At 40.8% G+C, this 16074-nt stretch overlaps 2 protein-coding genes across 3 annotated transcripts; one reads left to right on the top strand and one right to left on the bottom strand.

Annotated features, from left to right (window-relative positions):
- Window positions 1–276: 276 nt before the first annotated feature.
- LOC138043015 (RING finger protein 37-like) lies at window positions 277–4883 on the bottom strand. 2 transcript variants are annotated; one of them, XM_068889113.1, is made up of 4 exons: window positions 4475–4883; window positions 2293–3280; window positions 1692–1850; window positions 277–650 (listed from the first exon to the last, which is right to left on the bottom strand). In XM_068889113.1, exons 1-4 carry the CDS (start codon window positions 4850–4852, stop codon window positions 397–399), a joined length of 1779 nt encoding a protein of 592 aa, XP_068745214.1. In that variant the 5' UTR covers window positions 4853–4883; the 3' UTR covers window positions 277–396. The 2 variants fall into 2 exon arrangements, with proteins under 2 accessions (XP_068745214.1, XP_068745215.1); XM_068889114.1 differs by lacking the exon at window positions 277–650 and having other exon boundaries at window positions 1709–2098; window positions 4475–4876.
- Window positions 4884–4932: 49 nt separating this feature from the next.
- LOC138041337 (F-box only protein 22-like) lies at window positions 4933–8628 on the top strand. The gene is made up of 2 exons (XM_068887114.1): window positions 4933–5574; window positions 7149–8628. The coding sequence occupies exons 1-2, from the start codon at window positions 4945–4947 to the stop codon at window positions 7587–7589; spliced, it is 1071 nt and encodes a 356-aa protein (XP_068743215.1). The 5' UTR covers window positions 4933–4944; the 3' UTR covers window positions 7590–8628.
- Window positions 8629–16074: the final 7446 nt, after the last annotated feature.

Here is a 16074-nt window from a genome sequence, read left to right as displayed (position 1 = left end):
CTGGAAAGAAGCAGACTAACAACAATTTTTATAAAAGTGACGACACATTTGAAATACAAGACATGTTTCGGTCGTGCAATGACCATCGTCAGTTCAAATGTAACTTCAAATTAATTCTACTTTCAACTGAAGATGGTTGTTACATGACCGAAACATGTCTTGTATTTCAAATGTGTCGTCACTTTTATAAAAATCAAATATTGTTTTTTGTGGAGAGCAGAAAACCCGAGTACCCAGAGAAAAACCTCTCGGAGCAGAAAAGAGAACCAAACCAGATAATATTATAACTATATTTTTCCTTCTGAAAGGATTCTTTGTCACCTTCTGTCATGCAATCACCATTTCCGTTGCATTAGTTTCAGTTTAACACCAACGCTCTTTACTTGTATGCCCTGATCACCTATCATGCACTCGAACAATGTCACTTTGCTTAAAAATGCATTTACAAACATTGCATAAATTGTCTTTCTGTTGGGTTACACTCAACAGGCATGGTCGGCACACAATATGTTGACAGGGAAGAAGAAAAATGGATTTCTCCGCGAGATTTTGTTTACATGACACACACAGCACAGTTGCTTTCCTCTTGATGCAGTCTGTAAGTGTTTCTGTTGGCTGTCCTTGCCTCCTCTTACCTCTCTCTTTCAAATCTGATGAAGAGGATAACATAACATACAGTCTGTAAACATTTATAATATACATTATTTATTATATACAGTAGATACTGATGAAATACCAGGATTTCTCCATTTACTAAAAAATCATATCTTCACCGCGCGCAGTGAACATATCATTTTTATCTTTCACATGTGAGGATATAGGTGTCGTCATGGTAACGAACACAATTAGCCAATAAAAAGCGAGCCTCGTCTTCACTGTAAGATACTTTTGTGCTTCAGTATAATGCCTCTCTACTACATTAACATTTTTATTGCAAAATTTTACATTATCATGATTTGCTTTTCATAACTTTCATATCTTGTTTCATGTTACACAACATGCGTGTTTTAGCGGTTGGTGACCACTTTTTCATCATTTTGAAAATGAAAAAAACAAGTTGTTTTAAATCTGGACATTTCATCAATGTCTATATATGTGAGAGATACTTTCAGCACTCGAAGATAAAATTCGTATCCCCGCGCGGCCATGTAATATCCTCTATATCTCGTTTCTTTTGACCCACTAAGATCCTCCGTAAACTGAATTCCACATCTCGTGTAGCCAGCCAGCTAGCATACAGGTGTAAGACAAACCCATACCTTAATAATGGGAAAATCAATTACTGAATGAATGACAACACGTCACATCACATTTTAGTTATGAAAGTTTCAGTAAATTTTTAACCTAAACCTTAACTTCGCTTGGTGCAATGGACTAGACGTACTCCAGATAAAATTCAATGGGACACTCCTGTGCATGACCTTCAGCTGACCACCTCGTACCTCTGCCCCTGCCCTTTCCCCTTCAATTGAATCGGGGGGGGGGGGGGGGGGGGGGGGGGGGTGATTAATAGCCCAATTTCCTGCACAACATACACTGTAATTTGTTTTAGGTAACTGCACAAAAATTGTGTGCGTGTCTCATTAAGTTTATCCAAGATGGTATCTGTGGTCACAGTGGTCTAGGGATATGAGGTCATAACCCTTCTGTGATTGACAAAACAAAATCTTAAAAATTTAAGGATAACTTACCAGGGTCTGACTTAGTGATGGAGGCTTGTGTAAGGATTGGCTTTTTGTCAATGCTGTTTCCTTTTCTTGTAAACATCTGTAAACCTTGCAATGTGTGATGCAATGCTGACTCAAGACTTTTGGACACCGCTTCCTCGTGATCAAGTTCTTGGACTGGCTCTAACACAAGAAAGACAACACCAAAAAGGAGTGATGCCATGAGTTCTTGGCATGAAATATACATGTACTTTTGCAGCCTACAGGGTTTTTAAATTCCAGAGAAGGAACAAAGGATGTGTAGTATTGTTGTAGTGCTGGCTTCACATGCAGATGCTCTGCTCGGACCTTACTTATCGTTGAGTGTGACTTCCACAGCACAACGTTTTTGGTATTCGCTGAGGGTCGACCACAGATCTTGCAGTGGAGAGCTGTGATGGAAAAGAACAAGGTCAAAAATGAGGAAAATGCAATATTTTTTATCAACATTGGAGGAGAGTAAAATGTAGCCGACCACAGCAAGGTAGGTGGTGATGTCTATTTTTCACAATCCCATTTGCTTGCCACTTCATGCACATGTATCTAAAGAATGCTTTCATAACAGAAACAAAAAAAGTCATCAAACCTGCAAGCTCAACTGATGAACATAACGTAGAAGTAAGATCCCCCTTTTCACATTTTGTATTGGGAAATTCTAGTGCACTGGTTGACTTTTTTCCCATGTGATTGACACTCTTGCTGGGCTCCATTAAAGATACTTTTTTGTCCATTTTCAGTGATAAAGTATTGCTCTTGTCAGATAGGTTGGCATCTCTTCCAACAGATCTCCCATATGTAGACAGGTTCACAGCTGATGTTAGTAGGAACTTATCAATCCTAACTTTAAGTGCACTGTTTGGTACTGGTTTGCTTGTGTCAGAGAATACTTTTCCAGTAAATGGATCAGATGCTATTCGCCCCCACAACCGCTCTGCTGTGATGTGCTTTTCAAGTGTAACCCTGTCAATATTGTGACCAGATGGTAATAACAAAGGTACTGTCATAAGCTCATATGTGATTGGATCCAGAAAATCTTCTGGAATATCCTCCATGTTGCGATTCAATTCAGAATGCAAATTAAGATTATTGGAACCTTCAACAGTTACTAATTCATGTTTTAATCCAGCAGAGCGAGTTGTTATGTTCTGCCTATTTTGAATTTTGTCCTGAATACCTAAAGCATATCCCACAATTTCAGGTTTGCTAAAAACTGATGGCTGCCCCCAGATTTCAACTTTTCCAATAGCGGGCACAGATGACCCACTTAGTCGAGCAATCTTCAAGACCAAATGAGTTACATTTTGCAGAGAATACAGTCTCTGAAATTCTTTCACATGAATGTCTCCTGTCTGTGCCATGTGATGCCTTTGAATAGGAGGCCTCTGTTGAAACATCTTGTTTTGAAGATGAACCGTTTTGCCGTCCTTGTCATTTAACCAAGCCACCTGACTAAACATCGAGGAGTGCTCACATTTTGCTGAGGAAGGTGTGATGTCGAGTTCATAGTTGTGACAGGAAATTAATGCATTTTTTGGTTGATTGCTTGAGGTGGTACCTTCCTTGCCAAACCCTGACTTGTAGAACAGTTCAGAACAAAATCAGAGGTTAAATAATGAAAATATAAAACTATTTAATTATATAGTCACAAGAACAATAAATGGAAAATAGTGGTCAAAGACTGTCACTTGCAGGGTTGTGTTAGGGCTCTTGGGAGTTGTCACATAATATGACCCAAGACTTATTTTAGGATATTTTATGTTCTCAGTGAGGTCCAAGACTAATTCACACACAGGTTGTTGTGAACATTGTCATCGTCATCATCATTTTCATTACCACCAACACAACACTCCCTTAAGTTAACCCTTTGATGTCCAAACCGGCCTAAACCGGCCAGACTTAGTATTTCACTCTGTCTAACGCCAGACGATTTTACTCATCAGTGGGGAACCCCTGGGAGTCAATGGGTTAATAATCACTCACTCAAACTTACCGGTATTATTTTACTCTGTCTAACGCAAGATGATTTTACTTGTCAGTGGGAAACCCCTGGGAGTTAATGGGTAAACAAATATAGCTGATGGTCACCTACTATTCCTTCCCAGTTCATGTAAAAAAGAAGCCCCAGTTTGGACCCCATCATGGTCTCATTTTGACCCCCACTCTTCTCTTATGTACTATTCACAGAAGTACATGTATGGCTGTATTGGTTTGTCAAAAGGGAAGAAAAGAGGCCCATAAAGGGTTGTTCTGGAAAAACCTGGGTTGGGTGTCAGTGATATTAGGCTGATTTAGCAACAGGACGGGAACGTCAGAGGACGACGGGAGAGCGAGCGAAATAGTCTGGATTCTGTTCTAATTTGACCATATTTGGGTATTTACACTGCGCGCGCCGTCATCAAGTGAGGTTCCTGTTGTCTTGCTAAATCAGCGTATTACCATTGAAGGGGACCAACAGGTACATGTATAAATCACCCTGGGAACGATCTTGAGGTTATTGTTTTAACAATACAGAAAGAATCTTAAACATTCATTTAAGCTAACCTTAGGCCAAATTAGGCCTAAACAAAAGTTTTTAGGCCTAATGTTAGCATTTGTAAAATAATGGTTAGGGTTGTTTCTGTATCAGTAAAACAATGACCTGCGACTTGTGTTTTGTACCTCCCTAAAGGGGACCTAGTGTCCTATTGTATTTATCACCTGCCTAGTCTAAATCATAACACAAATCATAATAAATAAATGAAACAGGATCCTAACCATCGTCTACGTACCTCCTTTGAGTCCAAAGGAATTAATTTTTGTTCAAATCTCTTCTCCCTCTTTTTGGAGAAGTCTGTCGCTTTCTGATCAAATTTATCTCCTTTGTTAAAAACGCTACCTTTTGTAGCTACACCAGCTACCAAGATAGCTATTCCTGATGAAATCTGACAGCCTACTTTGGGTTTGATGATCACGGATTCCACATGAGCAGGAAATGGAAGCTGGAACAGCAACAGAGCCGGAGGCTTGATAAAATGGGCTGCAAGAAATCCTCGAGAACGTTCCTTGAAATCAAGACTGACAAGGTTACTGATGGGATATCCATCGGAGCAAACAACGTCGCAGTCTACTTTAGTATCGAAGAAAGGATGTAGAAAATTCACAAGCATTTTTGCTCCTTAGGTTTTTTAAAAATTCTTTTGGCAATTTATTAAGTGACCAAGCCTGCTTTTTTCCGCTGCGCAACCACGCTTATTCCAAGATGGCGGCAAAAGAGAGCATTTGGGATATTGCAGAAATTGTAGAAATTATTCTTCGTTTCCTTCCAGGAAGATACATTGCAACGGCCGCACAAGTCAGTCGACTGTGGCGAGACACAGTAGAAAGAATCCGTCGATCAAGGAGAGAGTGTGTTGTGTATCTAACGCCAAATCATTTGAACTTCACGGAATTTTCCAGTGATGTTCTAGACTTCTTAACTCGGCAGTGTATTGAACCCAGAGCTTTACTCCTCTTCTCAGGAGCTTTTCCCTCATCAAGTCCCTCACGTATTAAAAGCTTTTTGCAGTCAATACAGAACTGTCTTCCATCGAACTGTCCTTTTATTGGCTGCACGGGTCTTGGAGTCATCGGATCTGGAAGATCTTTATCAAGTCATCCATCTGAGAATTCGCAAGGCTTATCGCTCATGATGTTTCCACGCTGCGAACGACTGGAGGTGCGCGACTTCTATGTGCCTCTTCGCAACAAATATAAGAAGATCAGCGGTGTGAAATCATTTCTTCCTGACATGACACTTCCTGTGAAGTTGGTTATAGTTCTTGCGCATCCATTATCACTTGGAAAGCTTACACATTTAACCTTGGCTTTGAGGTCAAAGTATGGCGATGATGTAAGATTTTAAGACATTCTGCTGTTGACGCCGTCCTCATTTTTTGGTTTGCACTTGACAAGGCGGCCATGTTGGATGGCAATACAAGACAATTTCTTTTCGCATGATTTGCATAATAATAAAGTTTAGTTCCCAGCGGAGAGACAGGTTATTGTTTTTGCCATCCAACATGGCCACTGAGATGTCAGATGCAGACCATCAATATTATTATGAAAAACTACCAGCCAATCACAGTTGACCCTTATAAAGGGGTGGAGCAGAGAGTGAACTGTTGTAAATGCCAGAGTAATGGATGTTGATGGTTTTTTGTATTTGTTCGTTTTTTCTTTTTTTTTTTTTTTTTTTTTGAGGGTGGAGGGGGGGGGGGGGAGTTTCAGTCAAAATGCAGTAAACTACACTACATAAGCTTTTTTTCAGCAAAATCATTTTAATTGTAAACTTCTCCACCCCAAGTAACACACTTTGATGCTGGAAATTGGCTGCAAGTTGCCTATCTCCATCCTGGGGCTTTATAGTATTTATGTTAGTTGCAGTGATGACAAAATTTGTGAAACACTTGATAAAATCTATAAGTTTCACTCTTAGGAGGGGACGGGTGAAAGGAGACATACCACGGGTAGTTTTTGAGTGCTGACCCTTCCACTCCTGAATCACACCCCACCTCACCCTTCCTGACGAGTAAAATTGTCTGCCATCTCAGTGTGAGACAGAGTAAGATCTGCAAGTTTTTCTCCTAAGGGGGGGAAGGTCAAACAGGGTACAGTTTTTGAGTGGACGTAGACGTTAGTAACCATCATAAGCTAATATTCTGTGCAGAAAACTATATTGAGGATATTACATGTGGGTGCATCTCTAGCTTTCTGCATGGCTCACTTAATCTTGGTTTATATTAGCTCATATATGGTAACAACCTTATATGGAAACTGGTCGCGTTGGGCATTTTGTAAAAAATGGGAAAACATCCTGTCATTCTGTAAGTAAAACAGTTCTGAATTTATTGAAAATTTAATAAAACAGTTATTCCATTCTGACACAGTTATTGGACAGAGACTGGTTTTAGCCAACTCATATCCAACACGCGCTCATGGAAAAACTGTGCCCTTGTTCTTGAGTACTCGAGACCTTGGGCACAGTTTTTTCCTATATGGACCTCTTTGACCTCCTGGTCGGTGAATAACACATATTTATCTTGTAATGAAAAAAATGTTTCATGAAGGAGTGTAGCAAGTTAGTGAGTTTTTTTAGACTCTTGGGGAAAACCCATCATCATCCAATGCTACTTGGTGGCTGGAATTTCTTCTTTACATGTATTTGCTTCCACAATTTTCATTAAATAAGTAAACATAGACAGCAGGGGTTGGTCTATGAATTTTTTCAAAGATGGGGCTACAAGTATAAGATGAGAAAACAAGCATTCTGCTGTTGAGGAAATATAAGGGTCTCGACAGTAGACGCTTTTTAAGTACATTTTCTTCATTTTGATTTAACAGGGATTTTAATTAATGCACTTTTACGTGGGTTCTCCTTTGTGCTCATGCCTCATATTGATTAATTCATCTATTTTCCCCTTTCAGGTGTTGATTGTAGGTGGCTATAGTGATAGCTATTTGTTCTACAACTCAGAAGTCACATCCCGTGAGATCATTGGTTTGGTATTTGCGGGCAATTTACAGGCCTCCTCCACTGTCATTACAGGTGGTACAAAACTGGAATCCTTAAAGAACCTCCATGATTCAATCCAGAGTCTTGTAAATTGTGATGTTCAAAAAGATGAAACTTTTAGCTTGATGTTTTCATGTTTTTCAAGAGGTAGTATGACTTATGGTTATGAACATGCTGAGTACATTGCATTAAGAGAAGTATTTCCGCATACTGCTCTTGCAGGGTTTTACGGCACTGCTGCATTTGGTTGTGACAGAGAAAAACTGAAATTGAGGGGTCTTAAACCTGGAGGACGAGATTTCTTGCACATTGATGCTTCAGTGTTGTGTTTGGGGTCATTGGTGCAATCGTAACTTTAAAAAAAAAGTTTAAAAACTATTTTTTTCTTAGGTTCCTTGCACTGTTATCAGCTTCATCAATTTGGAGAATCTTTAGAGGGATTGCCTGATTCGCATCCCTTTATATGGGGGTCTGGGAGCAGCCCCCTTGAATCTTGAAATAGAGCCTGGAAAACGCGATTTTTTACATTCTTCTCGTCACATTTCTTCGTTTGAAAAAACCGACAGACTTTTTATTTTGGATTCTCACTAGATGGAACTTGTAACACTTTATGTCGTCTTCGTCTTGATGATCGTTGTCCTAAAAAGCGTGAAGGGCCATTTTAAGAAGAAGACAGTGTTGTTGGCCAACTTAAGGGTTTCACCAGCAACAGAAAAAGTCTTCTGGCGGATCGAAGTTTCCACAAATTTGTTGAAGATTCACGGCGAATGTGTGGAGAATTTGAAAAGTCAGGCCAGTAAATGTTTACTGGCGCGTCTTAGACAAGACAGCATAAGAGGCCGACCGAAGCGGCGAAGGCAACACGAAGGCTCCGTTTTCAATGGCCAATTGAGCTCTTTTAGGATCTTTTGCGGGGTATCTAAATCCTTCACAATTTTTGGTGAGGCACAAAGAGGAAATTTATGTTAACTTTTTTAAGTTTTGTCTTTCATAAGTCACTATTTTTCAAGAAATCCGGATCTCAGATGTATTAATATTCTTAAACTAAACTTCTGTCGCCGCTGAAGGGCATGTGAGTGTGTGTAAGTTCTTTCCGATCCTTTTCGTGAATCTAACATGTGAAGGGACTATCTGCCTAGGAATATTGCAACAACCGCTGCCCGATGGTACCACCAACGCCTTTGTTTGAAAGCTTGGCACAGTACTGAATTCCGAGGCTTTTTACCTCAAACATACTGTATTGACATCTCAGTAAAGCGAAAGGAGGCAAATCAGTGATCATGACTGAGTATAAAAGGACTTCGCACGTTCCTAAGTTGCCGCTTAACTGCAATGATCCTCAACTCTCGTGTACTTCGTTATTTCCGCATATCAAGTATAGAAAATTTCCTGTACTGATTTTATTCATTCATTTGTTCCCATCGTACGGGATAGATATCGAACTCACACGTGACCAGTTCCCAGTTGGTTTGATAGCCCAGGTTGCTACAGCAATGCAGTGGAATCTCGTTGGCGTGGGTTCGAGCCCCGTTCAAGCCTGGATCTTTCCTAGGCCTTTCTTCACAAGTGCTTAACCCTTCCTTACCGGGAGAGTACGACTTACAGATTTCACTCTGTCCAACGCTAGACGATTTTACTTGTTTTTTTAATGGTATGCCGGGCTGGCGTAGGGGTGAGAGCACTCGCTTCCCACCAATGTGTCCCGGGTTGAATTTCCAGACTCCGCGTTATATGTTGGTTGAGTTTATTGGTTCTCTACTCTGCTCCGAGAGGTTTTTCTCTGGGTACTCCGGTTTTCCCCTCTTCTCAAAACCCAACATTTGTTTTGCGTTAATTTGTTGATTTCAGTTTATAGTGTCCCCAATCAGTGCTCCAGCACTACAAGACACTTGAATGAAGTTCCTTTTTTCCCCTTTTGTTAATAGACTTTTATACTGATACGGCGGCCATTTTGATTTCTGTTGTTTCGAAAGACATTATGGGATGCCCAGGGGGCAAATTAATACCGGTATGTGGGCATCCCATAATGGCTATTTGAAACAATAGAAATCAAAATGGCCGCAGTATCGGAAAAAGGTCTATTGGGGTGGTGTAGGTGTGAATGGGCTAAGTTGCTTAAGCAATGATCTTCAGCTCTTGTGTATTTCAATTTCTGCAGTTCTAATATATGAAAATGTCATACATTCTATATTGTTAAATGGCGTGAGTGTCAAAACGTTAGGTTTTGAATTGCGAATTGGCAGTCACCATTAACTATTCTTCAACCCAGAATAGCATAACACTTCGTCATATATGAAAACAAAAGAAATTCTAACAATCATTCTGGTCGTGTGTGTAATATGACGCAAAATTGTATATTTACTGTTATCACAACTTGCCAAAAACCCACAATGTGTTTTCATTTAACTTTTCATTCCTGATAAAAGTGTAAAATACGAGCAGCACGCATTTTCCACTTGTGTCCGTCTGGTGTGGAAAACAACGATAAGTGTTCAAAGCGGGAGTACCTAACAAGACCATTACGGAGGAGTGATCAGTTCGAACAAATTCGGATGTGTATAAGTTACAGGCCGTGGACTCGAGACCTGATTAATAAAAAACACTGCTGTGAGAAATAAAGAAGTGACTGACGCAAGGAAGATTTTAATTTAAACGATTGCTTTGTGCAGAACTGTTTTAACCCATTTAAAAAGTTAAAGGAGTACAAAAGAAGTTTTGAATCAGGCGAACCAATCCTATTGTTGTCATAGTTTGTTTGAAAATTGTAAATACGCTAGCATTGAAATATTATTCATTTGTCATGTAGTCACTTCGATGCAGATCCGATCTGCATCAAAAGTGACTACATCGTGAGACAAATGATACGTCGTGGGGTAATAGTCAACCACAATCTTGTCACAAATCATTTCACCCAGCTAAGAAAATAAGGCCAAAAAGGGCTGTTTTTCAATCCAATTTGTTTTAAATCGCAATGGCGACAAAGATAATTTTCCACTACAACTATCATACTCCTCCAAACATAAATTAGGGACCTTTAAATCGGAGGATGAGGGTGACTGCGAGTTCGAGTTTTCCGTTCTGAGTATGCGCACTTCCAAAAATGTTGGCCTCCAAACCTTATGTGCATGCTCAGTACGGAAAACTTGTACTCGTAGTCGACCTGGTCCTCCGATCTAAAGGTCCTATTATTAGTCGTACCACGAGTAGGAGGCCGAGTCGTAGACGAGTCTTCCGTTCTGAGCACGCGCACTTCGAAAAATGTCGGCCTCTAAACCTTATGCGCATGCTCAGTACGGAAAACTTGTACTCGTAAACGTCCTCGTCCTCCGATCTAAAGGTACTATTATTATTCGTACTGCGAGTACGAGTACTAGACGAGTCTTCCGTTCTGAGCGCGCACACTTCGAAAAATGTCGGCCTCTAAACCTTATGCGCATGCTCAGTACGGAAAACTTGTACTCGTAAACGTCCTCGTCCTCCGATCCAAAGGTCCTATTATTATTCGTACTGCGAGTACGAGTACTAGACGAGTCTTCCGTTCTGAGCACGCACACTTCGAAAAATGTCGGCCTCTAAACCTTATGCGCATGCTCAGTACGGAAAACTCTTACTCGTAAACGTCCTCGTCCTCCGATCTAAAGGTCCTATTATTAGGGACCTTCAGATTCTAGGACGAGGACGAGAACGAGTACGAGTTTTGACTGTTTGGTTTTAGCGAAAATACTAAGAAGATTTATACCCCGTACGATTAATCTTACTCTTTGTTAGCAGCATAGGTTGCTCAGTTATTCTTATTGCTGTTACCTGGGCCTTTTTGCTGATCGAAAAATGCCAAAACTGCTACCGTGTTGTTGACATGTTTTGACACGACGACATTTTTGCAAAACCTCGTACTAAAATGACGAAGGTAACACGTTTTTCCCGCCAAAATGACGCTGGTTTGCGCGCGCTCAATGTTTTTCTACGAGAAAATTTGGTACTCGTAGTCGTTCTCGTCCTAGAATCTGAAGGTCCCTATTATTCGTACTGCGAGTACGAGTACTAGACGAGTCTTCCGTTCTGGGCACGCACACTTCGAAAAATGTCGGCCTCCAAACCTTATGCGCATGCTCAGTACGGAAAACTTGTACTCGTAAACGTCCTCGTCCTCCGATCTAAAGGTCCTATTATTATTCGTACTGCTAGTACGAGTACTAGACGAGTCTTCCGCTCTGAGCACGCACACTTCGAAAAATGTCGGCCTCTAAACCTTATGCGCATGCTCAGTACGGAAAACTTGTACTCGTAAACGTCCTCGTCCTCCGATCTAAAGGTCCTATTATTATTCGTACTGCGAGTACGAGTACTAGACGAGTCTTCCGTTCTGAGCACGCACACTTCGAAAAATGTCGGCCTCTAAACCTTATGCGCATGCTCAGTACGGAAAACTTGTACTCGTAAACGTCCTCGTCCTCCGATCTAAAGGTCCTTGTTGATGAGAGCCCTGAAGTCACAGTAACTTTGACAGTTTTATCGAAAATGAACAAACATTGTTGACAGTGCCGCACAAGGCTTCTTCTGCGTTACCTACAAGCGCCCATACTTTAAACGGAAGACGGAAAAAATAGGGGCGCCAGATCTTTGCGCGCAAGACGCGGAGACTATAGAAGACAAAGAAAAAAGACGAGTGGACCTATAATTTGCCGAATCAGGAGGCAGCCCTTTGTCATCAGTGTTTTTCTTTACCTTGGAAAAAAAATCAGCGTTGCTTAAATGTCAAATATAAACAACAACATACAGCAATAACGAAATGCGGTCCTTGCTATAAAAATGGAACCTATTCTTGGCTCGATTAATATATGAGAAAGATGATCCGCCTGGGAATGTCAAGTAACATGCACTGACAAAATTTTAACTGCAATCATCGTATTTTGGAACATTTATGAAAAGGATGGATCTTAACGAGAAAAACGTGGATCGTAAATTGATTCCTCCGAACTCAACAAAAGGTAAATTGAACAAAATTGAGGCGAAAAGTTTCTTGGACAGAGTTCACCTTCGGCGCACGTCTTGAACATCACTTCAGTTTGTTCTTCAAACCTTCTTGCCATGAATGCTGTCGGATCAAACAGGCCTCAGGTTCGTGGGGAATTCAGTCATCAATTTCATCGGCTTGAAGTTGTTTGAATTCGTCTAAAACAGAAGAAGCAACCGTGATAAGTTCGGGCAAAACCATTTCATTCCGAAAGTTTCACAAGGTGGTTTCCGTATCTCTTAAGCTCCGTGAAAACGGACGCAACAACTTTCAACATTGTTGAAAGTTGTTGGCCACTAACGTTGCGTCCGTTTGTACGGGGCTAAAAGTTTGACCAGTTTCAAACGTAACGCAACAACATGCAACAGGCCGTGCAAACGGACGCAACATGTAACACCCAGCAATGTTGTTTGATGTTGGCCAATAATGTTGCGTCCGTTTGTACGGGGCTAAAAGTTTCACCAGTTTCAAACGTAACGCAACAACATGCAACAGGCTGTGCAAACGGACGCAACATGTAACACCCAGCAATGTTGTTTAATGTTGGCCAATAATGTTGCGTCCGTTTGTACGGGGCTAAAAGTTTGACCAGTTTCAAACGTAACGCAACAATATGCAACAGGCTGTGCAAACGGACGCAACATGTGACACCCAACAATGATGGAACTTCGTTGGCCAACAATGTTTCGCCGTTTGCAAAGAGATTTTTTTTGCAAAAGGTTTTACCATGAATAGGCATCGAATGTTTTTAACTTGGGACGTCTGCGCGCAAGTTTAGATTGAATTTGTCAAAAGAGCATACAACGTTTTGAAATAGCATATTGTTCTCACTCGTCCTTTTCATATCATCATCGTTATCATCCTCATTGGCGTCATTCGATTGTGCAAAATACAAACCTAATTTTTCGACAAACGGTCCTCGCAAGATCACTATTATAATTACGCATTGAAGCATCATGAAAACTCTGCTTTCCTTGAAAAAAGCTACACGAAACTTCACGTCAACATTTTCAGACTTGGACTTATTGGAAAGTTTGGTTGAAAACATGCAGTTTCAACACCAGTTGTCTTTATTTCCTTCTTTCTTCTACAACAATCTTTCCTCTCCTTCATTTTCCCTCGAAATGAAACCAAGTCTTCTTCTGCCTGAAGTCCGTTGCTTGCTTGACTTGTTCATTAAGTGAATGTTTTATTTTTCTCTCGAAAAGCGTGATTAATTTAGGAACTTGTAATTTCCTCAGTCTCCGTTACATATATACTCTGGTCGAGTATTTTTTTCACGGTGTCCCGTCCACAGGAAAATTATTTCGACGCAAATCAATTTTCAGCTTCTCGATCTAACTTCCTAGAATTTTGAAGCAAAACTCTACAACTTAAGGACTATAGATAGTTTTATTGATAAAATGATGTACGAAATGAATCATATATTGAACTTCGGATATGAAATCAAGTGAAGCTATGATAAACGTTACACGTTCATAACTGCGAGGATCATAGCTTCACTTGATTTCATATCCGCAGTTCAATATACGATTCATTTCATATATCATTTCATCGTTGATTCATTCATCACGGGAACATTAGAACACAAAAATGACCAGCTCCCAACGTCAGTGGCTTCATAGCTCAGTTGGCTATGAGCGTTCCACCAGTATCGCGAGGTCAAGGGTACAAAACCCCGTTGACGTCCTGAATTTTTTAGGTTTCTCTACGCAATTGCTAAAATTGCGTTCATAACTGCGAGGATCATGCATAGCTTCACTTGATTTCATATCCGCAGTTCAATAGGATTCATTTCACATATCATTTCGTTCAATGATTCATTCATCACGGGAACATTACAACCCACAAATGACCAGCTCCCAACGTTAGTGGCTTCATGGCTCAGTTAGACAGCCGTCATACTGGCATCGCGAGGTCACAAGTTCAAACCCCGTTGAAGTCCGGAATTTTTCAGGCTTCTCTACGAAATTGCTAAAATTGCATTCATACTGACTACGAGGATCATAGCTTTACTTGATTTCATTACGCAGTTCAATGTATGATTCCCTTCACATGTCATTTAATTCATTGATTTATTCATTACGAGAACATTACAACCCACAAATGACCAGCTCCCAACGTCAGTGGCTTAATAGCTCAGTTAGTCAGAGCGTCATACTGACATCACGAGGTCACAGGTTCAAACCCCGTTGAAGTCCTGAATTTTTTAGGCTCCTCTACGCAATTGTTAAAATTTCCTTTTCATAACTGCGAGGATCATAGCTTCACTTGATTGTTTTATGACATAACTTTGCTGGTAAACTAGGAAAAGGGCACAGGTTTGCTACGACTATTGCAAATCCTGCTGCAAAATGATTGCATGGGTCTCTCGGGAGTTGTCACATTTCACAATGTCATATATTCACGGTCATTAAGACACGCGCGCCAAGGACTCAGTCAAAATCGTGCAACGTGTGCCGCAACATTTTGTGGCTTCAACCGGCATCGAAAATGTTCCTTTTACCTCTTTATCATCGCCAGTGACACAAGTTGCACGAACATTGCAGAGTGTAACACCCTTGCTACGTATACTACGTATACATGGGTCGTGTTCGGGGGCCGAGCGCCTAGCCGGCAGCACAGCTCCTTCGGCCCGACCTCGTTGAGCTGTGCCTTTAGTAATTCAGTCTCCGACTGCGAGAAAGGGCAATTAGCAGGTCAGATATTACTACTTTTGTCAAAAAATGTTAGACAAGTTGCAGGAAAAATTGTCTAGTGAAACAGCTTGTATGGGGCACGACATTGTTGAGGTCCAGAATACATGAGCATGGCTTCCTACCTCGAACAGTTGTGGGTAACTCCAAAGGATATAACTTGGAACGTTCGCAAAAGCAGGAGATGTGCTGAAATTAGGAACTGATGCAGGTTGGATAAGTGGAAAAAGCACAATCCTGTGTAACCACGGTAACTGATTCTGTCCACTAGGAATAATTATTGGCACAAGTGATGAATCGCCAATAAAGTTTAAGCCTGTAGCATTGTCAACGGTGTTCTGCATAACTGTGGGCGCTGTGTTGTAACAGTCAATCCTGCGGATTGAAAAAACACGTACTTACTGGTTTAACTTGAAATTCGGGGAGCCGTTCCTCGGCCTAAAGAACTCCTAACCAGTACCTATTGACAGACACCAATGAATTTCTTGCAAAGTGCATACTAGCATTGGTTCTAGAATGTTTCCGGCTCAAACTGAAAAATTAATGGCAAAATGAACGAAGCGGCGAGAGAAACGAAACTTGATCAGCGTTTGAGAGTTTCTCGTTACTCACGTACAAAAGTAATGTTTGCTGACCAGCTCTTCATCATTATTCATAGCAGTAAGACAAAATAGCATTAAAAATACGCCAAAAGGATACTTGCTTTACGTTCCTGGCGAACATAAAAAGGATAATTTTGAGAAATATTAAAATTCAACTTTTTATGCGGCTCGTAGGACGGAGTTCATTCTATAGATACTGAAGAAATACCAGGATTTTCATTTTTAATAAAACATATCTTCCCCGCGCGCAGTGAAGATAAACTATTTGGGAGCTTAAGCACGCACGCTCTTTAAGACGAGGACGGCAACCGGAAGAGAGCATTTCGCGTGCCAGGACAGTGGTGTGTAATCATCTGTAATGTAAATGTGGTTGTGTGAAGACCAGTTAGAAGGGAAAACGGCTCACTTGCGACTGCCGTCGGCGTCTTAAATCGCGCGTGCTTAAGCTCCCTAATTATTTTTCGCTTTCACGTGTGAGGATATAGGCGTGGTCGTGGTAACTAACACGATTAGCCAATAAAAGCGA

Source organism: Montipora capricornis, chromosome 3, assembly GCF_036669925.1.
Source record: "Montipora capricornis isolate CH-2021 chromosome 3, ASM3666992v2, whole genome shotgun sequence".
NCBI classification, from domain to species: Eukaryota; Metazoa; Cnidaria; class Anthozoa; order Scleractinia; family Acroporidae; genus Montipora; species Montipora capricornis.
The sequence above is the reverse complement of the archived record's forward strand: the minus strand, read 5'-3'. Positions and strand labels throughout refer to the sequence as shown.

Bases quoted from the DNA above. Each gene is read 5' to 3' on its own strand.
- LOC138043015 (XM_068889113.1), bottom strand. From the start codon at position 4,852: ATGCTTGTGAATTTTCTACATCCTTTCTTCGATACTAAAGTAGACTGC. The intron at 1,851-2,292 runs GTTTGATGACTT...TTCTTGTGTTAG, and splicing joins TTCATCAGTTGAGCTTGCAG to AGCCAGTCCAAGAACTTGAT. The intron at 651-1,691 runs GTAAGTTATCCT...CCTCTTCATCAG, and splicing joins CATCACTAAGTCAGACCCTG to ATTTGAAAGAGAGAGGTAAG.
- LOC138041337 (XM_068887114.1), top strand. From the start codon at position 4,945: ATGGCGGCAAAAGAGAGCATTTGGGATATTGCAGAAATTGTAGAAATT. The intron at 5,575-7,148 runs GTAAGATTTTAA...TTCCCCTTTCAG, and splicing joins GGTCAAAGTATGGCGATGAT to GTGTTGATTGTAGGTGGCTA.